General features: G+C 48.0%; 1 protein-coding gene across 2 annotated transcripts in view; it reads left to right on the top strand.

Moving 5' to 3' along the window:
• LOC147717139 (amine oxidase [copper-containing] 3-like) overlaps window positions 1–25,965 on the top strand; it is a 339,585-nt gene that overhangs the window by 72,836 nt on the left and 240,784 nt on the right. Inside the window, exon 1 of one of the 2 annotated variants that reach the window (XM_086924082.1) lies at window positions 6,887–8,525. The exons of the other annotated variant lie outside the window; for it this stretch is intronic. Within the exon in view, the coding sequence (XP_086780208.1) occupies window positions 6,950–8,525 (1,576 nt within the window). The 5' untranslated portion in view covers window positions 6,887–6,949. Of the gene's footprint in view, window positions 1–6,886; window positions 8,526–25,965 lie in introns of those variants that run through there. 2 annotated transcript variants of the gene reach the window in all.

Genomic DNA, 25,965 nt, shown 5'->3' with positions numbered 1-25,965 from the left:
TCATCCCCTCGGTCTTGTCCGAATTTAACTTTAAGAAGTTGCTTGACATCCATGAGCCGATGGCCAACATCCCCTCCTGAAATCTTGCAGCCACGGCTGGTCCAACCTTATGGACCGCCAACACCAATTGGGTATCATCCACGTAGGTGGTTAAGCGGAGTCCGTGTGCTTTAATAACTCTCGCCAGATCCGCCACATATATAAGTTGAATAGTGTGGGGCTTAACGAGGAGCCCTGGGGTACCCCGCACGGAAGGGTGAAGATGGGCGAATAAAAGGTGCCCAGTTTCACCGCCTGAGTGCGGTTAGCCAGAAACGAAGCAATGAGATCCCTGGCAAGGTGAGTCACCCCCAGGGATGTGACACGGTCGATCAGGATGGAGTGATCGACCGTGTCAAAGGCAGCGGACAGATCCAGAAGTATAAGGACCGCTGCACCACCCTGGTCCATTATAGTTCTGATCTCGTCCAAGGCCTTTATCAGAGCCGTCTCAGTGCCGTGGCCCTTCCTGAAGCCGAACTGGGTATCGTCAAGAAGCTAATGGCAATCGATGAAATCCGAAAGCTGTGTGTTCATAATAGCTTCAAATATTTTAGCCGGGAATGGAAGGCAGGCGATAGGTCTATAACTGGCAGAGTCAGCGGGGTCCAGGGAAGGCTTTTTTAACAAGGGCTTAGTGACAGCCTTTTTCCAAATTTCGAGATATGTACCTGTTTGGAAGATGGTATTGCATAGGTCCGTGAGTGGAGAGGTGATGACCTCAGTTAGAGCATTCAGTATATAAGGGGGACAGGGATCGAGTGGGGATCCAGATTTAATGGACGTAATTTGCTTGCTAATCTGATCCGTCATGACCATGTGAAAGTTGGAGAAGGTAGGAGTGAGAGAAGAGGGACGGGGGAAAGGGTCAGTGTGGTCCAAGCAGGTAGGGGGAGAGAAAGATGAATAGATGTTCATGACCTTGGTATAGAAGAACGATGCCACGCCATTACACAGATCTTGTGTAGGTTCAATAGGAGGCCCTGTCGGGGGATTGGAGAGGGAATCGACTACTTGGAAAAGTTTTCTGGCCGAGTTCTGGGCGCACTCGATCTGATCCAAGAAAGAAAGCACTTATGTGCTTAATTATAGCTTTCTTATATAGCGCTAGTGCATCTTTATAAGTTTGCTTATCCGAGGGCCTATAGTGCTTGCGCCAACGCCTTTCTAAATTCCTGCAATACTGTCTTTGTAGCCGAAGGTCCTCTGAGAACCATTGAGCAGATGGCGTGGCCCGGTTAGAGAGAATGGTTTTAGGTGGGGCTACTTGATTAATGGCATCCCGAATCCATTCCTGGTATCTGCTGGACAGTAGCGCGGGGTGCGGTGAAGCCTCATAGGAGGATTTAGTCAGAATGTTAGTCAGAAGAGGATAGTTCAAGTTTTTCCAGGCTCTAGTAATGATAGGGGTGCGGGTAGTGGATTGCGGAGGGTTGGGGTTATGAGCCAGTATGGTAAAAATGATTGCAGAATCATCTGACCATACTACAGGGAGAACTGTAGACAGTAAGATGTTAGGGTTATTGGTGAACAAACCGTCAATCGAATGGCCTGCTTGATGGGTTGGGAATGCCACCAACTGCTGTAGTCCTACTGCGAGTAGGTCAGAGATCAGCTGGGTGGTGTCTTTGTCCCCTGAGGCTTCTAGATGAAAATTGAAGTCCCCCAGAATGGTGTAATCAGCGTGGCTCAAGGAAAGTTCCGTAAGTTCAACCAGAGTTGACAGGAAGTGGGTATGCGGGCCTGGGGGGCGGTATATAAGAATTCCCCTGAAGACTTGATTATGATTAAGTGTAATGGAGAAAATACAGGCTTCGCAATTCAGTCGGTGAATGGGTTCGATTTTGGATTGCAGAACCCCTTTATGAATGATGGCTAGACCACCCCCTCTCCCGGTGACTCTATCCTTTCTTGCCACACAGAATCCCTCCGGTGTGGCTGAACAGAAATCCGGGCCAGAGGCAGCGTCTCCCCAAGACTCAGTTATAAACAGGATGTCCAGATCCTGGTTTGCAATGAGTTCTCTGATTTCTAAACTGTGTTTCGGGAGAGAGCGAGCGTTGATGAGCGCTGCGCGAAAGTAGCGCCTAGGGGTGGAGCAGATTCTGAGAGCAGAAGGAGTGGGGCATGGGAGGGTATAGTTACAACCGGGGCATGGGGCAGGGGCGGACACAAGGCAACTGGGGGGTGACAGGTTCCGGCAGCGCGGGTTAGTAATGGGTATATTGAGTTCCCGCAGCTGAGTGGAGGAATAATAAATGAGAGTACTGGGAGTATCAATATCAATGAGCCCAGGGCCAGGGGGGTGGCCCTGGTCCTGGTACAGGCCCGGACGGGCCCAGACGGGCTTGCCTCTGGCGCGCCTCCGGCGGGCCATCGACGTGCCCGCTGCGCCCGCCCGCTGCGTGGACGAGAATAGGGATCCATTTTATAGTGCCTGGGCCCCCAATCGGCCGAACACTAGAGCGCTGTCCTCGTCCCTAACCAAAATGGCAGCCGCTAAAAGTGCCGAAAGAGATCGAGGGCGGATAAGGAAGAGTAAATAAGGCAGGGCAGTAAGAAAGAAGAGTTATACGCAGGCAGACTGTGGACAGGGGAGGCAGTACGACACAAGCAGTGGCAGGCACAGGGAGGGAGGTGCAGGCATATCATGGGCAGAGTGGGGAATGGGAGGCAGGCAGGCATGGCTACAGACTTTGGGGAAACAACCTCCTCCAGTAGAAGTGACCATTGCATGTCCTCCTGCCTCAACGATAAAAGCAGTGCTCAGACTCTAGAACAACTGTTCTATTCAGCGCTTCTAAGCAAAAGTAAAGAGCAATGTGGCGCTTTGTAAAAGTCTCGCCTTGGTAATCTAAGGATCACTACTGCACCCGGGCCTTCTCTTCTACATCCCTGAACCTGTGCTGTGCGCTCTCTGCTGAGCAGTGTCCATGGCCTTCCTCTCCCACTACCGGAATCCTGCCCCCTCATGCTCCCAAAGCTCTGCGGCCTCCTTTCAGCACACCTGGATGTTTGCCCTCCTGTGCACCCCTCTGCACGACTGAACCTGTGCTCTCCCCGAATCCCCATCTTCAGCCAGTGCCTTCCCGGCCCCCTCAAACTGAGCCAGATCCCCTGGACACAGCGCGACACTGCGAGAGCTGGGATTAGGGGGTGAAATCTAAGACGAACACACCAGACAGGTACAGAACTGACTGGTGCCGATGTGGCTTCCATTTAAACCTTCATGAAAATGTTACAGGATATCTATGTGTTAAAAAATCAATTCAATTCAATTTGTCAAATAAAAAAAAAGAGCCCGACCTACAGGAACATCTTCTGTCAGTCGAGGCACGCAATACTCGCAGGGGCGGGGGGGCGCTCGGGGACCCGGGGGAGGTTTAAAAAATAAAGTTGAAAAAAAGAAAATGGACCTGACCCACGCCGGCTCTGCTGCTGGGCAGGGGTCCCGCGTTGGTGCCTTCAACGTCTTCTGCATCGCTGTAGTGGCTGGCAACCCGTCTCAGCCAATCCAGACGTTGCTCCAGCAGCGCCAGGATTGGCTTGAGCAGGGATACTCCCTGCCCATTAGGAGACCGGGGCTGCGGCACGAAGCAACCCTCGCTCTCCTAAGGGGAAGGCTAGTGCTCATGTTTGGGCTGGTCATAAAAATGACGAGCTCAAAACCGAACATGCGCCCTTTTGCTGTCTAGTGAACTGTCACTCAAACCCTGAGTGCTGACACAGTCCCACTCCCTTCCGCATCCCTCGTTCTACTTCTGACGATAATTGCAATCAGGAGTCCTGATTGGAATTAGCGTCCGAAGTAGAACGAAGAATTTGTTATTTGTAATTTATTAAAATGATGAATGGGGCCGTGGCATTAGTGAGGCAACGCCTCAACCTCCCAATGGACGCACGCCACTGAGCGGCGTAATGGCTACATCTACCGGCTTTGGACCCTTACAGATCACATCTGTTAATTAGATTGCCCAGGAGGAGCTATGTGCAAGCGATGCATACTCAGCATGATGCAGCCTCGTCCATTCCGAGCCGATCTTTTAGCCATATGCTGAGGAAACGTGTTTCTGCCTAAAGTTGTCATAAACAACCTGGTCAGCAGCCCTTATGATTATTTATTGAAATCACCATCTTCTTCCTACTTCAGTAAAGTCAGACTCTCTAATGTCTTACCGGGCCATATTCTGTATGAGCAGTAGGCATATCCCACTACACAGTCGTTTTTTTCCATTGGGCAAGGCATTCTCTGTATCTTTACTGCTGGTGTTGAGTTCATTGTCCCACCCCTCATGACATACAAAAAAGCACTAGGACGTGGCCGGTGCTGCCCACATCATAGCAATTTTTCCGAAACTTTCAGCCATGCTGAACAACTATGTGGTGCTATAAAACATGGATAAAATACATTCACAGGGACAACACCAAATGACCGGGCATTGCTGAGACCTATTGGCTTTGCCAATGCTTGTTTCGAACTGGCATGGGAGATGTCTGACTTACTTGCTTTGCTTCCTCTCTGTGATTCAGAGTGACAGTTTATGGCTTACCATCTTCAGAGGTTACTAGCCGCCACAAATTCGTACATGCACCACATACTTTGTCACTTCACCCTCTCTGCAACCTTGACACATGTTCTCAGTAACCAAACCCTGACCTTGCCTCCTGAGTGACGCGAGAAAAAACCTAGTGACAGAGAGATGCAGGTTGTGTGCTCTAGTGGTACAGCTTTTTCGAGTTCTGGGCCTCAACTGTGGAATTTTGAAATTCTGTTCAACTATGGATAACATGAGTAGAGATTAAAAATCCAGGGGCATATTTACAAACCCCTATCGCCATAGGAACTTCACTTTTTTTTTACGTTAGTGTGGCAATACGGGCTTCGCCTTATTTACAAAGCAGTGATAAGCCACTTAACGTGGCCTAACACTGCCGTGAAAGGGGTTGGCATTGGGTGTTACAGTGGGCGTTCCGCCACAAGACCCTATTTACAGGGTGGAGTAAATAGGAGTAGCGCCAAAATTATGACAAAAAAAATCTGGTTCTTAACATGACGAACCAAGAAGAAATGCTTTGGGCCTTATTTATGAAGGCCTTGCGCCGCCGGTGCGTCACTTTTAACATGGGAAAAAGTGACGCACCGGTGGCGCAAGGCTTTCATAAATGAGGCCCTTTTTTTCTCATTTTTGATGTTTCTATGTGTGCTGCATTGTGCAGCACACTTAGAAACAGCAAAATGCCATGCATGATTGTTTATGTGCAGGAATGTCTCCCTTCCTGCACATAAACAGTTATTTTAAAAATGCCGAGTTGCAACTTCTATGTGTGCAGCACAAAGCAGCATACAGGTCTCTCTCACCCTTGATTTGTATGTATTTGAGGTTCAGATAAGAATCTATTGATGCTGACTGCCCTGTACCTATTTGCGTGTCTAAGGGAAGCTTTCACCCTGGGTTCACCCGTGCCCGCAGTAACCTGCCCTCTCCCTGTCTGCAGCCTTACACTTTGTCTTCCACCTCTCTCTTGCAGACTCCCTTCCTTTCTTGCACTATGCTTTCCCTCTCTCGCATCCTGTGCCTCCCATTAATTCGACTTTCTAGGTGCTATCTCTTTTATGTTTTACTATAGCTTGCTGCCATATTTTCAACGTACAGAAGCCAAAATATTTGACACTGCTGCTGCTTGTTTTCTGTGCATTTTTTTTTAGCTACACATAGCTCGAACTTGACCCCGCTTCACATGAACACCAGTTGCGTTCATTTTTGTTAGGCACGGGGATATGATTTGCCCAGAATCACAGGATGCTCAGCGTCATTGCCGAGACTCGAACCCGGTTCTCCAGATTTTAGATTGAACTCCCTAACCGTTAGGCTACATCCTCTCCCCAAAGTTTGGTACTTTAGTCGTGCCTTCACAATAGAAACACCAAAACTAGAAGTACAAAACACAAAACAAGGAATAGGACTGGTTAGGCTACTCACACCTTACACAGGATAACGTTAGGGCATTTGACTGAATGAATGAATGAATGAATGAATGAATGGATGAATGAATGAATGGATGGATGAATGAATGAGTGGATGAATGAATGGATGAATGAATGAATTAATGAATGAATGAATGGATGAATGAATGAATGAATGAACGAACGAACGAACGAATGAATGAATATTGAATCCAGCCTTTCGTTTGAAGGCCAGGGCTGTAAACAGTACAACAAAAGAATGCTGGGTAATGGTTTCCACCTATCTGCTCGCATTTATTCCATACTTCCCTGCTGGACAATTTTGTTCTGTAAGTGGCGGGACAATGATAAATAACAAAGCCAAACTAAGCAAAAGGTTATAAAAATGAAAAAAAAAAACGCAAGACACGTTGAAAGATTAATAAATTAGTGAGTGAGTGAATTAATTATTGTAGTCCAAATTTCGCTGTGACCCAAAATGCCTATAAACATTGGCATTCGGTCGGAGGCTGTCTCTGAGGAGCCGGCTTAAATAATGAACAGTGGACAATTATCAGGACTTAGAAACTCGTTTGGGCGCCTGATATGATCGTTGAAAAAGCAAAAGTAAATTTTGTTCTTTTGTTATCCCCTCCTTCTTTAATTAGGTGTTTTAAAACTTACACACAGACGTTTTCTCAACATACCCAATCTAATAGTTCACATTGAACTTTACGATATGGCAATGTGAGCACAACCCCCTGTGATCTGGTTTGGCTCAGTTTGGAAAGAAAAACAAACACTGCTTTTTCTGTCCCACAAAATACCAGCCCTCCCCCCACTTTCCACATTTCCTGCAGAGCTCCTGCCGCTTATATAGGCGTGCCCGGTGAGCAGAGCCGCTCTGCGAGGCGGTCTTGGGGGAGGAAGGTCCATAGCACCGCTAGCAGCCGGAGGAGGCCGAGAATGAATCTGAAATTCGTCCTCATCCTGCTCGCCCTCGCCTTGGCCACCGTGTTGGCGCTGGTGTGTGTCCTGCTGTCTGGCTCCAAGTCCGGCACGTGCGCCCCTGCACCAAAGAGCGACCTCTGGGCCAAGCACGATGACAAGAGCCTGGTCTTCTCGGACCTGAGCCTCGCGGAGCTCTCCCAAGTCATGGAATACCTCCAGAGGAGCCTGGGGCCTGACCTCCTGGACTGTACCAAAGCGCACCCGGGGGAGAACTGCCTTTACTCCATTGATTGTCAGCTCCCAAAAAAGGATCAGACCCTGAGGTTCCTGGATGGTGGAGGTCAGGCGCCCGCGAGAGAGGCTTTGGCTGTGGTTTTCTTTGGGGGCCAACCGATGCCCAACGTTACAGAATTTATCGTGGGCCCGCTCCCAAACCCAACCTACCACAGAGACGTCACCCTGGAGAAATACAAAGGAGGCCTCCCCTACCACCGCAGACCGGTGTACAGCAAGGAGTATGAGCTGATGTACGCATACGTCAGACAGAAGGAGTTCCCTAAGTCTCCGCTGTTTTTGAAGGAGGTCTTGGGTGCTTCCAGCGAGAAGGATTTGGCAATGATGACCACAGCGCCCAGAGGCCTCGACTCCGGAGATCGCAGCACTTGGTCGGTCGTTTGCCAGCACACCCCTGGCAGCGGATTTTTCATCCACCCCTTGGGCCTGGAGCTACTGGTGAACCACAGAAGCCTGAACTCTTCTGAGTGGACTGTGGACAAGGTCTTCTACAATGGCCAGTACTACGACAGCATGGAAGAGCTGGAGACGCAGTACAAGGCCGGCAGGGTGAAAAGTGTCAAAATTACAAAACTGCCCCATGGGGATGAAATGGGGTCCCTTAAAACCAAGTCTGGTACTATGCCTACCGTGCCCTTCCAGTTTGAACCCAATGGAGCACGTTACAGTATCAAGAACAACCAAGTCCTCTTCCAGTCTTGGAGCTTTGCCTTCGGCCTCAATGTGAACTCAGGGATGCGTCTCTTTGACATCAAATTTAATGGGGAAAGGATTGTGTATGAACTTAGCGTCCAGGAGGCCATCGCAGTATATGGCTCCAATGCGCCAGGCGGGATGATGACCAGATACATCGACAGTAGCTTTGGGATTGGGAGATTCGCCTTTCAGCTCGTCAAGGGTGTTGACTGCCCCTACTTGGCCACATATGTTGACTCACACTATTTCATCGACGATGCTAAGCCGGCCACAAATCTAAAGTCTATCTGCATCTTCGAACATAACATTGGCTTACCATTGAGAAGACACTATTCCAACCTCTACTCCTTATACTACGGAGGTCTTCCAAATACAGCCCTGGTAATTAGGACTATCGCCACCCTGGGAAACTACGACTATGTGTTCGATTTTCTCTTTTACTCAAGTGGAACTATTGAGTCGCGAGTCCATGCAACGGGATATATATCCTCCTCATTTTACTTTGCGGATGGCAATGACTACGGCAACCGTGTCGGCGAACACACCTTGGGAACAATTCACAACCACTTCATTCACTATAAAGCGGACCTGGATATCGCAGGTAGGTCTACCTATGTGCCTCGCTGTGGTGGGTGTGATGCAGTGCATTGTTTGATCACAGGAAGTCCTCCCTCCCTTCCGAGAAAGGTTGGTAGATGCTGTAACTGCCTACCAGTGGGATCCTTGCTTTTTTAGGGGGGTGGACATTAAGATCAACTTTAACAAGACCCTAGACCTTAGTTATAGTTTAAAGAGAAAGGCCGAGCTGCAGACTTCAGTAGAGAAAGGGTGGCCCCACTCCAGATAGGTAAAGTGTATGCTTTGTATGCATGTTTCTATCACTCAGTCAGCAATCTTGATTCTGTTTCTTTCATACAAACCATAAAAGAGCATGAAAAAATGCAGATACAAAATTCTGAAATAAAATACAAGTTGACATTATGTCCACAACCACATGGTATCAGATTGACTAAGCAGCATGATTCGAATAGCACTTTTCTCAAACGAACAGCACCAGATAAGAAAGGGCCACATTAAAACAAATAAAGACCTTGGAGATAATTTATAGAGAAAGACAGAGCTGGAGACTTAAGTAGAGAAAATGTGGCGCCACTGTAGAGAGGAAAAGTGTCTCACTAGATGAGCTTGGCAGACTTTTTCTGATTTATGTTTTTTACATATATTTCTAAAGAATTCGTATCTGTGCCTCACAAAACCCAACATAAAAGTATCTAAAACACAATGTGGAAAACATTAATGTCGAAATGATTAATGGGGGCTTTACTTCACCTTCCTTCCCTTTTTATGGTGGGATTCCCTGAGGTCCAATTTTCGCATTTGATCGTTCGCTTTTCTTCAGCATGGTTTCCCTGAATCTTTTAACTTGTTATTATAGCACTCGAAGAGCTATTACACGCCTCTGCCCCCTCTGCTTCTCGTGCGCATTTTAGAATACCTAATATTTTTATTACAAAACATCCAATTTTATACCACAAGACCTATTTGAGATACTTATTGTTGAATCATATAGTTGCAGCTTTGTGCATATCAGATATGTATTCTGCAGGCTGACTGGAAACCAAGAATTCTTCCAGGCTTGCTGCCAGGCATCTGCAAAAGCGATTCACTCCTTTCCTGCCCGCCCTGGGTATTTGATTGCTCCTGTGATTGCAGCCCCAGTCACACCATGCACGTCTTTTTCAGTGCTCGCATCAGGGGTGTAACACAGGACCTTAGAGCCCCTGTGGCGCAGGGAGTGTGTGTGTGTGTGGGGGTCTCCTGTCCTCCAGGGGACCCCCAAACTTGCCACGGGCCCCCATTCAGTCCGAGGTCAATGAATATCTGTAGATATGGGAGATTCGGGGGGCCCATCACATTCTGCACGGGGAGCATCATTTTGCATCCATCACTGGTCCCCAGTTATTGATAATGGCTCATTTATTTGAGGTGCTCTATAGAGCTGTACTTGCTGGCGGTACCCCCTGCCATGCCAACCTACAAACATACACCCCCTTCCCCATTTCCTCCTCCTCCCTGAATTCCCTCACTACCACTCGCAAACAATGCACCTCATCTCTCTATAGGCCCTTTCTGACAAACATTTCATTTTTTTAACACCTTCGCTGCGGCGGCTATTCCGCCGCAGCGCTAAGGGGGCGGGGGGGGGGGGGGGAGGGGGGCGGCGCTCACACGCTGGTGACGGAACCGCTCCATCACCAGCCTCGGGTGAGCTGTGCTGATGACGGAGCGGTTCCGTCATGGCCCCGCCCGCTCAATGAAACGCCCAGCGCAGGCGCGTCAGGCGGGCATTGACGGAACCGCTCTGTCATCAGCACAGCGCCACTGCGGCTGCAGGGTGAGGTACAGGGTGAACAGCACAAGAGCATTGGGAGTGGAGAGTGATCACTATGAGTGCAGAGTGAGCGGTGTGCTCATGGGACCACAGGGTAAGTGGAGGGAGAGCGGTGTGAGTTCATGGTGTGTGGCATAGGTGCAGTGTGGTCAGTGTGAGTGCAGGGCGAGCAGGCGAATGGTGTGAGCGCATGGTGATCATTGTGAGTACATTGTGATCGCTGTGAGTGTGAAAGTGAAGGGCTAGAATGAGGAGTGAGTTGTTTGAATGCAGGGTGCATTCCCAGACATTTGAAGTAACTCAGCATGGTATTGACAGAGGTGTAGGTTTCAGATATAAATTAAACTATTGCTATTATGGCATTATTCAGGGATCAAAGGTGGAGGAAATAAACATTGTGCTCACCTTACAACAAACTTACAGTCTTGTGACTAGAGTTGCCAGCTTCATTATATTGATGTCCCAGACAAGGCCTTTGTAGGGTATTCACCTGTTACAACGCATTTTTTACAACGCACTACCACTACAACGCAGGCATTACAACGCATACCATTACAACGCATTGCGCTGGGGGGCGCTCTAGGATAAGAGGTAAGTTTAATTTACTATCCAACACCTTCCCTAGGGTCCACGGGGACTGGAGTTAGAATAGTAAATTATACTTACCACTATCCAGCACCCCAAAGCGCTATGCGTTGTAGTGGTATGCGTTGTGAATACCGCGTTGTAATGGTATGCGGAGTAAAAGTATGCGTTGTAACGTCATACATCCCCTTTGTAGGCTCTTTAAACAACAAATGGCTGGTATTTTTCTTTTGGTATCCCTACTTTATATTGCTTTTCATGAAATGCATTCTCACACTATGGTAGTGAAAGTAAAATACATATGTAAGGAATAGGCAGAGTGGGGGCGTAGGGAACAGGAACCAGAAAAAAACTAAGCCCTGCAACCAGTTTACAAAGGTATGTAAATATGTAAATGGTCTGTAACTGAGTTATATGTATGAACTTTTCCACAAAGATGCGAAAAAACAGGTGCTCGGCCTTGCACTGCGGTAGCCAGCCTATTGTGGTTTTCTGGGGTGCACGTGACTCTCCACGTTATGCAGTATACAGCTCATTCATCAATACAGACATAATCAGAGTTCATTTATGCGCTGCCAAAAAAAGCGAACACACCAAGCCAGACATGTACATATAGTGCTGTGGGACCCAGTGCTTAATTTGAACCAGTGGTTTCCGGTGTTCGGCACCTGCACTTAATTGTCAGCACTGGTGCTTGTGACAGTCTGGCGTGTCTGGCTAATTTAGAGATGACCACAGCACCAGTTAGGTATTAATTCAATATACATTATAAATGACTATTCCCTGCCGCCCTTAGAGCTTAGGGGCCTGAATTAGTCCGAATGGTCACACTTGTAGGAGTGTGACGGTTAGTAGTTGTGTTGGTACTATAGTTGGCAGCGTGGCAAGGGCAATGCGAGGTGCAAGCTGGATTGGCCTCCCGAGAGGGCCCTGACGCTTATGTTTTATAAAAAATGATTATATTAAGCACTGGTAGGGCGTCCATTTCTGGTGCTGAGGAATGCCGCGGGCTGCTGTCAGGAGCGGGGCTGGTGACGTGCTCCACAACACCCCGCACGTCACCAGCACCCAGGTTTACCCAGGACAGAAAATAGGTTCAAGCACCAAAACAACTGGGACACGTGAACTCGGTTCATACCGAAAAGAAATAAAGTGACCCTGGTAGAAGCGTGGATCTGTGCCATACAGTCTGGGAGGGCTTTGAGAGGAGGGGACCACACGCATTTATGATTGACGCTGGCGTTGTAATATTGGAATATGCTGCACTGTATTCAGGACTGGTTTTCGATAAAGGGAGATAAGGCACCATGACTCTCATTAGAGTGGCGCCAGATTACTGAAAAATAGCCTAAAAATGCCTTTTTATGTGTATTGACAGCGCTGCAGAGGAGGAAAGGCTATTAAGACTACCACACACAAAATTCTTGCAGGATTCCTGTTTATCTTCTGCTCTCTTCACTGCCTCACAAGCAACCTACATTTCCCTTGAATCTGCCATCCAGGTGGTCTGTAGTGTGAGTGCTAGGGTAGGGTCGAGGTGCGGATGCCCTGTTTGCCTTGGCTGAGCACAAACCCTCCGTACACATCTGCTTTATTCCTCAGTCCTCACATCTGTCCTTTCTCATCCCACTTTTTACAGCTCCCTCTTTCACCACTCTGCTCTCGCATCTTCTCCTTCCTTCTGTCTTTACAGACCTGCTGTCTCTCATCTCCTCCTGCAACTCTTCCTCTTCCCTCCAGCAGCTCTCCCGATCACTTCTCTTCCGGAGACACCCTATCTTACTCTCACTTCTTTTCAAACAGATTGCCCCTTCTCTCTCCGCTTTTATATTGCACTACTCCCTGCTCCCTGATGTGGAGGGCCACCCGGCCTCTACCAAAGGGGCCCGATGTCATCGCGCACCTCTCAGCCGGGGTCGCGAGGAGCATAAACAAGCATTGGCAAAGTCAATAAGCCTCGCTTATGCAAGAGCTATTTGCTTTGCCGATGTGTGTTTAGCCATGTTGTACACCAGTGTGGCTGCAGTTCAGCATGGCCTAAGTTCGTGGGGTAGAGGAGAGTAGAGTGGATTGGCGAAGTCTGGTGCAGAGTGTTGTTGAGTGGAGTAGCACAGAGTAGAGTGGACTGGTCTAGAGTGCATTGGCATTTAGTGTTGCTGAGCAGTGTGGCGTAGAGTGCAGCAGAGTAGAGTGCAGCGGCATAGATTTCAGAGGTGTACAATGCATCATTGTAGAATGCAGTGGCCTAGATTAGAGTGTTCTACAATAGAGTGTAGTGGCGTAGAGTGCAGTGATTCAGTGTAGACTTGAGTGGCGCAGAGTAAACTTGGTATAGAGTGCAGTGGTGCAGAGTACAGTTGCTTAGAGTGCAGTGATCTAGAGTGGTGCATAGTACAGTATAGTGCCTTAGAGTGCAATGCATAAAGTGAATTGCTGCAGAGTGCAGTGGCATAGAGTGGAGTGATGCAGAATAGAGTGGCGCAGAGTGCAGTGGTAGAGAGTGCATTGGCATAGAATGTAGGGCAGAATAGAGTGACGTAGAGCTCAGTGATGTACAATGCAGTGGTGCAGAGTAGAGTGCAGTGACATAGAGTGCAGTGGAATAGAGTTGCATACAGTGGAATAGAGTGGACTGATGTAGAGTGCATTGGCGTAGAGTGTTAGAGAGTACAGTGGCATAGAGTGCAGCGGCATAGAGTACAGGGACATAGACTTCAGCAGCGTACAATGCAGCATTGTAGAATGCAGTGGTATAGATTAGAGTGGTGCATATTATAGTGCAGTAGCATAGAGTTCAGTAGTGCAGAGTGGAGTGGTGCAGCGCAGAGTGGTGCAAAGTAGAGAGTACAGTGCGTAGAGTGCAGAGCAGAGTAGAGTGGCATAGAGTAGAGTGGCATAGAGTAGAGTGGCAGAGAGTGCATCGGCATAGAGTGGTGAAGAGTGCAGCGGCATAGAGTGCAGTGGCGTAGAGTGGAGTACTTCAGAGTGCAGTAGCATACAGTGGAGTGATGCAGAGTAGAGTGGCATAGACTGTAGTGGCGTAGAACACATTGGCATAAAATGTAGTAGTGCAGAGTAGAGTAGCATAGAGTTCAGTATCATATAGTGCAGTGTTGCAGAGTAGTGTAGTAGAGTGCAGTGGTGTAGAGTGGCGTAGATTGTATTCGCGAATAGTGGTAAACCACCGATAAAAACAGGTAGTTAAGCATGTTCTCCAGATGTCTTTCATAACTTGAACACTGGAATTCAAGCAGGGCCCATTCAGCCTTTCATCCTGCCTGTGCCAATATGCTCAATACAGTGTCTTCATTCCTTTGTTGTTTCTAAAGCACAGAAAAACAGGGGAGACCATGTTTTAAAGTAGCATACGAAATAGAAACTTTGCCCATATAAGGCTAGAAAGATATCTTGAGCCACAGACCATTAAAATGAAATATTATCTCTTTGTAAAACTCGTGCCAGAGGCTGGGAAGAGTTTAAGAAACTCAGCTTTTTGAAGCCTCCACGCGGAACAAGTGAGGTGGAGAGGACCCATTCCAGGAAACAACGAATCAGAGTAGAGTCGAAAAGATGTTGGATTGTGGCGGTCATATACTTTACGATTCTTCTAAAAAGAACCTCTTCTTTTCTGTACCAGAAATCATGAACCTGTCTTTCTGTTACTCTCGGCACAGTAGAAAGATTTCATGCTTAGTTGAAAAACAGAGCAGGTGATATGCACAGTCAGACGCAGGGGCCAGGCTTTCTGCTAACACAATCATAAAATCAAGGCAGTCATTGCAACTTCACCTGCAGATTCCTTTATTAGTGTTTGTACTCAGTGTTGCTTTGAGTATTAGCCATGAATGCTATTGTTAGATACGCTTTAGTGCTTAGTTGTACTTTAGCTTACTTAGTAAGTTTTGTGGTCTGATTTCTCAGCTTTGATACTAACAGCTTGAATACGAGTTTGGCTGTGCAGCGCTGTGCCCTGCCAGGTTACGAGTATTTCTCGTGTCTGGTGTTTGTTTTAGATGTATGTTCCCACAGCGGTGCCCTGAAAATGGGCACTGCAATGGGAGCACCAAAAACAGTTTCCGCACAACATGGACTGAAAATGAACTGGGGTGCATACACACAGGAGGGGGGGGCACAATATGCCCCCCCTGCATGCACCCAATGCGCAGAGGCACAAGAGGGCCTTGAAGGGTGCCCCTTAGTTTCCTCTCTACCATGGTGTTCATGGAAGAGGAATGCCATGAAAACCTGGGTGGAGAGGAAACTCGTAATATGCTTGGCGGGACTACGGCGGATCTGCCAAGCACATTGCTGCCTCCTGAAGTCCCTAACACCGCCAGGGAATGGCAGTTTCCTGGCGGCTGGGGTGGGGCAATGGTGGTCCAAATGCCCTAATTGTAATAGGCGGTCGGGAGAGCCACATTTATTTTTATTTATTTTATTTTATTTAAAAAGTTTTATATAGCGCAAACAAGATCTTCACAGATATCAGAGCGCTTTACATAGACGGGTACATGAGGGAGCATAGTCAAACAGGTAAATCAAGCTTTACATAGAAGGGTGCATGGGGGAGCATATTCAAACAAGTAAATCAGTAAATCACAGTACAAATAGTACAACTAAGTGACTACAAAGCCAATCATGTGAATGATAAAACAACTCGTACAAATAAGTCAAGGGGTCAAACATGTAATACAGATTGGTGCAGGGTGTTAATAGGGCTCTAGATAGTAGTTCAAGTGTATTTAGCCATGAGGATAGCTTTTACTTCTTTTTTAAAGAGTGTAGTGGAGGAGATAAGCCTGGTTTCGGGAGGGAGTGAGTTCCAGATCCTAGGCGCCATTCCTGAGAAGGAGCGCTTGTATGTTTTTTCCTTCCGGAATCTTCGAGGTTTCAGCAGGAGATTGTTTGTGCTCGTGTTTCTAATTCCCCCAGAGATTGTCAACTTCTGAGCGAGGTAGCCGGGTGAGTTTAGGTGTACCGCCTTGTGTGTCATGCAGGCGATTTTCAGATGTATTCTGGCTTCAAAAGGCAGCCAATTCAAGGATTTCAAGTCAGGGGTAATGTGGGAGTACTTTTTTGACCCAGTGATGAGTCTCGCTGCAGCATTTAGAGAAGCTTTTAGTGGTGCGGTTGTAGTTAGGGGGAGTCCGCAGAGGGCGGTGCTGCCGTATTCAATTCGTGGGATGACTAGTGCTTGTACTGCAGTTTGGAAGTCTTTGGCTGGGAGGTAGGGTTTAAGTTTCCTCAGAGTATTGATCTGGAAGTTCGCTCCCTTTGTTGCCTTGCTGATATGTTGCTGCATGTTGAGATTAGTGTCGAGTGTTATGCCTAAAGATTTTGCTGAGTCCACGATGGTGGGTTGGACATTGAGTGCGGTTAGGAGTTTAAGCCAATGTTGAGTGGTGGATATCTTCGCTGGAGGTGAGATCAGAAGGAACTCTGTTTTCAGGGCGTTGAGTTTGAGGTGATTATCGGCAAGCCAGGATTGGGTGCAACTGATCGTTGAGCTCAGGAGCAGGATATCATTGGGTGATTGTAATTTGAGGTAAAGTTGGGTGTCATCAGCGTACATGTGAAAGTGTACATTGGATGCTTGTAGCAAGGTGGTGAGAGGTTCCATGACTAGGTTGAACAAAGTTGGGGATAGAGAAGATCCTTGGGGGACGCCTAGCGTTACAGGTATTGGCGAGGACATCAGGTTGTTGCTCTTGAATTTTTGCGACCTGTTGTGAAGAAAGGAAGTGAACCACTTGAGGACAGTTCCAGATAAGCCCATTCTTGTGTTTAGTAGTTCTAGTAGATTCTCATGTTTAACGGTGTCGAATGCTGAGGAGAGATCAAGAAGGATGAGGAGGCAGGTGTCGTTTTGGTCTAGCATTTGAAGTGCGTCGTCAATTATGTGAGTCATAGCAGTTTCTGTGCTGTGTCCTGCTCGGAAGCCTGACTGGTGAGGGTTGAGGAGATCGAATTGCTCAATGTGTTTAGACAATTGTAGTTGTGCGCATTTTTCCAGCAGTTTGGCAAGAGTGGGGATATTGGTGATGGGACGGTAATTGTTGAGATCCGAGGGGTCGGCTGTAGGTTTCTTTAGTAGAGGTGTGACCTGGCCAACTTTGAGGGAGTCGGGTATGCTGCCTTGTTGGAGAGAGCTGTTGATAATTTTAGTCCAGAGAGGGAGAAGAAAAGGGGTAAAGTCTTTTACTGCGGAGGCAGGGAGGGGGTCCGTGAGGTGATTGGATGGTTTCAGGGTGCTGAGCAGTTTGCCAATTTCTTCTTCCGAGTATATGCCGAAGGTTGACCATGTAGCATTGTTTTTTGGTTCAGTGGGTGCTAGGCATTGGGGTTTGGAGTAGAGGCTTGCGTCAATGAGGAGATCGCTTTTTATTTTGTCGGTTTTTTGGATAAAGAAAGCAGCGAAGTCTTCACAGGAGGGTGCCTCACGCCCAGTGTTGAGTGGTTGTGGTTGCTCCTTGGATTGTGACTTGATTAGCTCAAACAGTTTTCTCGGGCGGTTTTTTGCTTGGTCGAGTTGGAGGCTGAAGAAGTCCGATTTTGAGCGTTTTATTTTCCTGAAGTAGGCGTTTCTCTTTTTCTTCAGATCTTTTAGGTGCATTGCGGAGGGGGCTGATCTCCAGGTCCGTTCTGCCATTCGCATGTCTCGTCTATCCTCGTTGAGACTCCCGTCGTACCATGGTTTGGAGATTTTAGTAGAGACTCTTTTTAGCTGCATAGGTGCGACCTCATTAATTATAGAGGTCATAGCGTTGATATAGTGGTCAGTCAGAGTTTGGACGTCCGTGGCGCCTGTAGGTGGGAGTAGGAGATTGCAACTGTTAGGGGGCAAGGAGCCTGGTTTGAGTTTTTTCAAGTCTCTTTTCCAGACTTTGGGCTTGGAGAGTTGAGCCGGGTTGACTTTGACTTTTTCATTGATAACGAATGTGATAATATAATGATCTGACCAGTCACAGGGCTGGATGGATTCGAGTTGGATAGATTCCTTTTTGGAGATGATCAGGTCGAGGGTAGAGCCTTTCTCGTGGGTTGGGCTGTTGCATATTTGGGTGAGGTTAAGGGCATCGAGGACATTTTTAAGACTATTTACCACCGCGTCGTTGCGGTCATTCCAGTGGAGGTTGAAGTCACCAAGGTATATTTGGGTGAGCTGCCGTCCGGAATTGGTTGAGATCATATCCATGATTTGTTGGGAAAAGGTGAGATTGTCCCTGGGTGGGTGGTAAATGCTGTGAAGAGAGCATATTGGTTTGCCCTCACTAATGATGTCGAGGCAGATGTATTCCCAGGATGTTGGGGATGGTAGGGATGTGGAATTGACTTTCTGAACAGAGAGGTTGTCCCTGTAGATGCATGCGATTCCACCACCTATTTGGCCTGTTCTGTCGAGCCTGATAATGTGATAGTTGGGAGGAACCAGAATGTCCATTATGGGTGTCGAAGATTCAGTTAGCCACGTTTCAGTCAGGATGATTAGGTCAAGGTCCTGCGATAAGAGTAGTTCAGCAATGGCGGCGGAATGTTTCGTGGCCGATCTGCAGTTGAGAAGAGTGCATTTGAGACGGGGTGTGTAGAGGGTGTTAGATGGTTCTAGGGAGAGAGGGATTTTTCTAAGGTTATTGGGGATAGAGGATCTGCTGTTTAGTGTGGGTGGTCTAAGGGGATTTGGGTGTATCGTGGGAATGTTGCGGTGTGGTTTGGTTGAGTGAAGTTCGGGGGCTGGGTCATAGGAGCGGAGAAGGGTGAGTGTGTCGAGGTCAGAAGAAGAATTGTGGGTGCGGCGAGGGCGGTTGTTGCGATTAAGAACTGGGATTGAGGTCGGATTGGGGTGGGATAGCTGAGCGCGAGAGTTAGTCGGAGGGGTGGGGGACAAGTTGGGCGGGGATGTGATGATGTGTGAGGGGTTGCAGTGGCGATGCGGGGGACGAGGGCAGTTGCTGTGCCTATGCGCCGGGATTGACGCCTGGTGTGGGGCGTGATTAGGGTGGGAGTCAGCCGGCGGAGTAGGGGACAAGTTGGGAGGGGAGGTGGAGGTGGGTGGGGGGTGTATGGGGTGTGTGGAGAGTAGTTCTTTGATGGCGTGTATCTCTTCTTTGATCTGAGTGACGGTGGCCGTGATGTATTCCATCGAAGGGTAGGTGATGGGGGTGGGGGTGACCGTCAAGGGTGAATGGCTGACCAGGGAATTCGTGTGCATGTGGGAGAGAGGGCTGGTGTTTGAGCAGGTCTGCGTTGTGTTGGTGTGAGGGATGGAGTTAGGTGGGCAAGAGGTTTTGGGCGGTAGGGGTGTGGATGAGGTAGGGAGGAGGTTGGTGTTATGGGTGAGGGCATTGGTGGTAGGCGGGGGGGTCAAGGTGTAGGCTGGGAGACTGATAGCCGTGGTGGGGGTGTAGGGAGGGTAATGGGGGCTGAGAGTAGGAGGGTAAGTAGGGTTGGAGATGGTCCTGTTGAGGGGGGGGAGTTAAATTAAGAGAGTGGGTATGTTCTGCGAAGTTGGTTGGAGGGTAATGAGGACTGAGAATGGGGGGGGATAAATGGGGGGAATTGTCGGAGTGCGTGTTATTCTGGTGCTGGACTACGTTAGGTGTGTTATGGGTGGGAGATGTGCTGTCAGCGGCGAGCGGGGTGTTAATGCCCGCTGTATGTGTGATAGGAGTGTTGAAGGTATGTGTGGAGGTCCGCGAGTTGGTAGAAGGGGCGGGGGAGAGAGCGGTGTAAGAGGGGGAGCGATCTGTGTCTGTGAATGAGTGCTGAATTGCGATAGTGGGGTTGTGGGTAGGGGATGGGAGGTCAGGGGTGGTAGGTATGTCCCTGCTTGAGGCGTATGTAGCTGTGAGGTCATGATTGGTGTGACTGGGGGAAATGTGAGTGTTTGTCCGTGAATTGGAGAGGTGTTCTTTGAAAGTGGGGAACATGTTGTCTAGCAGTTCCAGGTTCCTGTCTGTCGATTGTGATAGGACAATCCCGTTATTGTAAATAGTGATGGTGGCTCTGCCTGGAAAGACTTGGTATGGTGTGATGGAGAGAGTTAGACTATGAGCGGATTTTCTGGTGGAGGAGACGTGAGTAGGGTGAAGAACGCTTTTCTCCATTGTGCTCTGCGTGTGGTGTGGAAGATGATATCAGTGTTCAGGGATCCATTGACCGGTGAGAAGTAGGTGTCAGCAAAGGGCGTTTCCGGGTGTGACCTAAGGAAGTGTGTTTAAAGCGTTTGGCGGCTTTTTTGGTGAGTGATGGTGGGTAGTTGATTTTGTATGTGTGTTTGCCGATAGAGTCCATGTTGCGTTGAAGGGTTAGGTGGGTATGGGAGGGTGCACTAGTGCACTGTAGTGGTACAAATGTGCGGAAAAACAAATGTGCAAAACAACAGGTGCATACAGTAGGTTACACAGTAATAAGTTATAGATTACCAAAGTGGCAGTAGTAATCAAGCAGCATAACCAGGATATAAGAGTGAGCAATAGAGCAAATACATACGGTAAATTCTAAGGCACAAGGTGTAAGAATAGGCATAATACTGATAATATATATGGGTAGGGTACAATGGGAGAGTGCACTAATGCACTATAGTGGTACAGATATGCAGAAAAACAAATGCGTACAGTGGGTTACACATTAATAAGTTATAAATTACCAAGGTGGTACAAGTGATGAACCAACACAGCCAGGATATAAGCGTGTGCGGTAGAGCAAATACATACGGTAAATTACAGAGTACAAAGTGTAAGTGTAGGTACAATACTGATATAATATATAATATACGGGCAGGATACAAAAATAGATATGAGGTAGCATACGGTGTATACGGTAAACTACAAAGTACAAGGCGTAAGTGTAGGTGTAATCCTGATAGTATATAAGGGCAGGATGCAAGAAAAAATATGAGGTGGCACACGATACAGTTTACAATAATATACGTAAATATATGAGGAATCAATCGGTGCATTCCAGGAAAAAGTGAGATAGGTGCAGCTTACAAAAATGAACAATAAACAGATACAAGAATGGTACTAATGAGCATAAACAGATACAAGAATGGTTCTAATGATGTACTGAGACAAGATACCGGTGCAACCACAGAGTTGCATGATGATGTATGTGAGGTATACCTCATGATATAGTGCAGCTTACAAAAAGTACACTAAACAAATCAGGAATGATATACTGAGACTAGGTGCCGGTGCGGCCAAAAAGCTGCGTGAGGCAGAAATGACATTAGCGAGCAGCCAGAAGTAGTTGAGGTAGCGCTCTGTACATTACCAGTAGGAAATACTGCGTAATAGGTATAGGTATATGAGGTAGCAATCCGTGCATTACAACTGTTCAAAATCCAGGCAGAAATATAATACTACAATAATAGGCAGACATTCTTTTAAATATGAGGTAGCCATCTGTGCATTAAAAATGCTCAAAATATAGGTACACAAGTGTTCAAAATATAGGTAGAAGTATAATATTGCAGTAGTGAGCAGGTATCCTTTCCCAGGAAGGTGTAGATAGATCACTGAGCAGAGAACTCTGTCGCTGGGATTAGTCTAGAATGAGAAAGCTCTTGATGTGTGTTTAGATAATGATGAAAATGACTAGACCAGGATGGCCGCCCACGAGAGAGACTAGTCTAAAATGGCCGACACAAAGGTGAGATAGAGGCAGTAGTCCTCTGTTTGTTGCTGTTACCTAGATAGCAGGGAGGAGCAGTTTCCCTTCACAGTCCTCTGTCTGCTGCTATTATTTTAAGCATAAGGGTAGCTTTCTGTTTCTGTTTGAGCAAGCCATGCTCAGTCTAGCTGAGAGGAATTCTTATCTCTGTGTGGGGGAGTTAGCTGAGGGGCCTCGTGGACATCAGAGGTAGGTAGGAAGGGGAAGGGGGGATTTATTGCTACAGTTTTATGGCCCCAGCCATTTTGAACAAAGGAGGTAGTTTTTTAGGTGGGCGAGTGGGAGAAATAAATACCTTGAGACACTGTGTGCCTGTTGCGCTTGCCAGCAGAGTTTTGCAGAATTTTGCAGAAGGACTGTTTTGTTGTAGTCCGAAATTGGCTCAGTCCCTTCTCCTTCGTAGATATGTGTGCACTGTGTGAACGTGATGGCAAATCAGGGCTCCAAGTCTGTGTTACCCTATGAGGCCGGTCAGACGATTACCATGTATCCAACAGTGACAGTGGGGCATGCTTCGGTCTTCTGCCGCCCCTGCAGCTCTTGTTGGACTCGGGGCTCACTTCTCTCGTTCCTCAGGGCAGGGCGCCACATCCTCCGGTCGCATCCAGTTTCTGGGGCAGCCGGTGGCAGTCTCTACTCCTCCGTCGTCGTCTCTGCGGTGCTGGGTGATGGGGGGGGGAAGGGGGGCGGGGGTCTGCTGCAGTGTCCCTTTGCAGTCACAGCGGCCAGCGTCCTCCACCGTGGTGCGGGCGGGAGGGGGGCCTTTTTGATGCCGCTGGGGCTCCTCTGCTGTGGCGCGGCCGGTCTTTTTTGCACTCCACAGCCTCCGTGATTCACTGTTCCACTGCTGTGGAGCGAGCGGGCGACGTCCGTTAGGCAGACTCCCGGAACTTCAGCCGCCTCTGCGGTTCGGGGGGTGCCTTCCTATACTGCCGTGAGTCCTTTCTGCCCCCCGGTGCCTCTGGAGCTCCTTTGTTACTTTCCGGTGCACCAGCCCACGTATCTGCTGAGCGGGGGGGGGGGGTCTCTCTCAGCCCTCCGATGCAGGTGATGCAGGATGATCCGCAGTGAGGGTTCAGCAGGCTCCCGGGGCTCCAGCGATGATGGTGTCTGCGTTTTCAGACTCCAGCTACCAGTGCTGGTCTTATGGCAGGATGTTCCGCGGTGAGGGTTCAGCAGGTTCCCGGGGCTCCAGTGATGGTGGTGTCTGCGTTTTCAGACTCCAGCTACCAGTGCTGGTCTTATGGCAGGATGATCCGCGGTGAGGGTTCAGCAGGCTCCCGGGGCTCCAGCGATGGTGGTGTCTGCGTTTTCAGACTCCAGCTACCGCTAATCCAGTCAGTGAGCAATCCGGTTACTTGTGCTGCTTTTTCGGCTTTCGTTCCGTCGTGCTGGTGGTCGTGCTGGTCGTGCTGGTGGGTGCTAACAGGGATAATGCCCGTTAAGGGATCCCAAGCACCGGGAGCTCTTCACAAGAGCTCCTACCAGGCGGCCATCTTTGTAAGCTGGCTGCGCCCCCACAAGTCTGGCAGTCTGTGGACCACCTGACTCAGGTTCTAAGTAGCTAGTTTGGTCACATGTTCTAAGGCACGGATTTGTGGAAAGGCATACACACCTGCCCCTGTTACACCTAACCACACTGCTGCTAGGTCTGTCACTGTACAAATACCCTTCAAAACAAATCCACAATCAATAAAACAGAAGAGTGAACTGCATTTGTTGTAAACAGGGTAGTTTGCCAATCTGTTTAAGTATGGAGATAGCACTGTGTGGTTGGATGTAGATTACAAGCACCAGGAAAATTATCTGGAGCTCTTGTTTCTTGACTGAGCCATTTTTAGGTCTCGCTGAGCCAGCGGTGTAAAAAATGCGCCTCGTTGCGCCATATTTAAAAAGTGACGCATCTAGGTAGATGCGTCACTTTTTAAACCCCTGCGCCACATTATACCTGCGTCAGGTATTATGTATGCAGAGGGGGTGTTCCACCGCAAAAAGCCTCGTAATAGTGACGCAGTGAAATCTATGAGATTTCACTGCGTCACTTTTAGGACGCTGTTGCATCAAAATCTTGCGCCTGCCTCACAGCAGGCGTAAGACTGACGCAAGCCCTTTCACATGGGGCTTACCCCATGTGAAAGGACGCATTGCTGGAGTTGCGTCACTTTTGTGACACACTCCAGCAATGCATCACTTTTGCGCTTACAGATACGTCAGAAATACTGACGTATCTGTAACTCCTTGCGACATGATGCGTCATATATTAAATATGACGCATCAGGAATGTCGTAAGGAGTGCGCAGTGAAAAGTGACGCATCGCTGTTTTCACGCAGCGATGCGTCACTTTTCATAAATGAGGCCCCTAGTCTTTAGGTGCCCTTTCGTATACCATATCGTGTGTGGTGCAGACACTTCTGTTCCGATGGATGTGCGCACTTTTCAGTGAACATTAAAGTTTCATCAATTTCTTTTCCATGGTAATAATCAGTTTTAACTCTTTTTCAGTTGTCAACAAAATATTGTAATTCATATTTTGGTTTCCATTGTCAACTGTTGTTATACCTTTTTTAATATATCCATTATTTCTAAACTAAAATAATGGATATATTAAAAAACTTATAACAACAGTTAACAATGGAAACCAAAATATGAATTAAAATATTTTGTTGACAACTGAAAAAGAGTTAAAACTGAACAGAAGTGTCTGCACCACACACGATATGCCTGCTTTTTGCACCATAAGCACTAGTATTACAGAAGGGTCTGCAGATGAGATGGATTAAAGAGTTTACGCCTTGAGCTCCAAAGGGGCAGTCCCTCATGTTCATTGCAGTATCGAGTGTAGCCCCTGGACCACTGTCTGTACTCACTGTCGCCTGCCATGATTCACGAAGGGAAAGCTGTCCTACAGGGACAACTTTTCTTTTCTGAATCATGTACCAACTGAGCTCAGTGTTGGTATCAGATCAACGGTTTGCGACTGCCATTGCGTTTGAAAACCATGGATATATGTCATTGTAAATTGCAATTTGAAGATAGCACCCTTTCCACTGCCCCTCCAAATTCCAATATGGAGTAAGATGCAGAACCCCTTTTGTCAATCATGAAGGTTATACACAACTCTAAAAAGGGGTTTTGCAGTAGCAACCACTGTGATGCTGGAAATTGTAAGCTTTATGACCACAACATCCTTTTGTATTTGAGGGCCCTAGTTATTTAGATAACGCTGGATGTGCCATAAAGGAATGACGTTACAAATGAGTAGTGCCTTTAATGCTCTGGAAATGCTAGGATCTCCAATCTACCTTTCTCTCTACCTCTCTCGCTCTACCTTTCTCTCTCTACCTCTACCTCTCTCTTTCTACCTCTCTCTCTCTACCTCTCTCTCTCTACCTTTCTCTCTCTACCTCTCTCTCTCTCTACCTCTCTCTCTCTCTACCTCTCTCTACCTTTCTCTCTACCTCTCCCTCTCTACCTCTCTACCTCTCTCTCTCTACCTCTCTCTCCACGTCGCTCGTTACCTCTACCTACCTCTCTACACCTCTCTACCTCTTGCTATATCTTCCTCTCTCTCTCTTTACCTCTCTCTCTCTCTATCTCTCTATCTCTCTCTACTTCTCTCTCTACCTCTCTCTCTACCGCTCTCTCTCTACCTCTCCCTCTCTATGTTCTCTCACTCTCTACCTCTCTCTCTACCTCTCTCTCTCCACCTCTCTCTCTCTCTCTCTCTCTCTACCTCTACCTCTCTACCTCTACCTCTCTCTCTACCTCTCTCTCTCTACCTCTCTCTACCTGTCTCTCTCTACCTCTCTCTCTCTCTACCTCGTTCTCTCTAACTCTCTCTCTACCTCTCTCTCTCTACCTCTACCTCTCTCTCTACCTCTCTCTCTACCTTTCTCTCTACCCCTCTCTCTAACTCTCTCTATACCTCTCTCTCTCTCTACCTCTCTCTCTACTTCTACCTCTCTCTCTACCTCTCTACCTCTACCTCTCTCTCTACCTCTCTCTCTCCCTACCTCTCTCTCTCTCTCCCTTACTCTACCTTTCTCTCTCTACCTCTCTCTCTCAACCACTCTCTCTCTACCACTCTCGCTCTCTCTCTCTCGACCTCTACCTCTCTCTCTACCTCTCTACCTCTCTCTCTCTCTCTCCCGCTCTCTCTCTCTCTACCTCTATCTCTCTCTTTACCTCTCGCTACCTCTCTCTCTCTCTATCCCACTCTCTCTCTCTACCTCTCTACCTCTACCTCTCTCTCTACCTTTCTCTCTCTACCTCTACCTCTCTCGCTCTACCTCTCTCTCTCTACCTCTCTCTCTCCCCCCCTCTCTCTCTCTACCTCTCTCTCTACCTCTCTCTCCCTACCTCTACCCCTCTCTCTCTACCTCTCTCTCTAAC

The sequence above is a fragment of the Lissotriton vulgaris genome, chromosome 5 (genome assembly GCF_964263255.1).
Source record: "Lissotriton vulgaris chromosome 5, aLisVul1.2, whole genome shotgun sequence".
NCBI lineage: Eukaryota > Metazoa > Chordata > Amphibia > Caudata > Salamandridae > Lissotriton > Lissotriton vulgaris.
The sequence above is the reverse complement of the archived record's forward strand: the minus strand, read 5'-3'. Positions and strand labels throughout refer to the sequence as shown.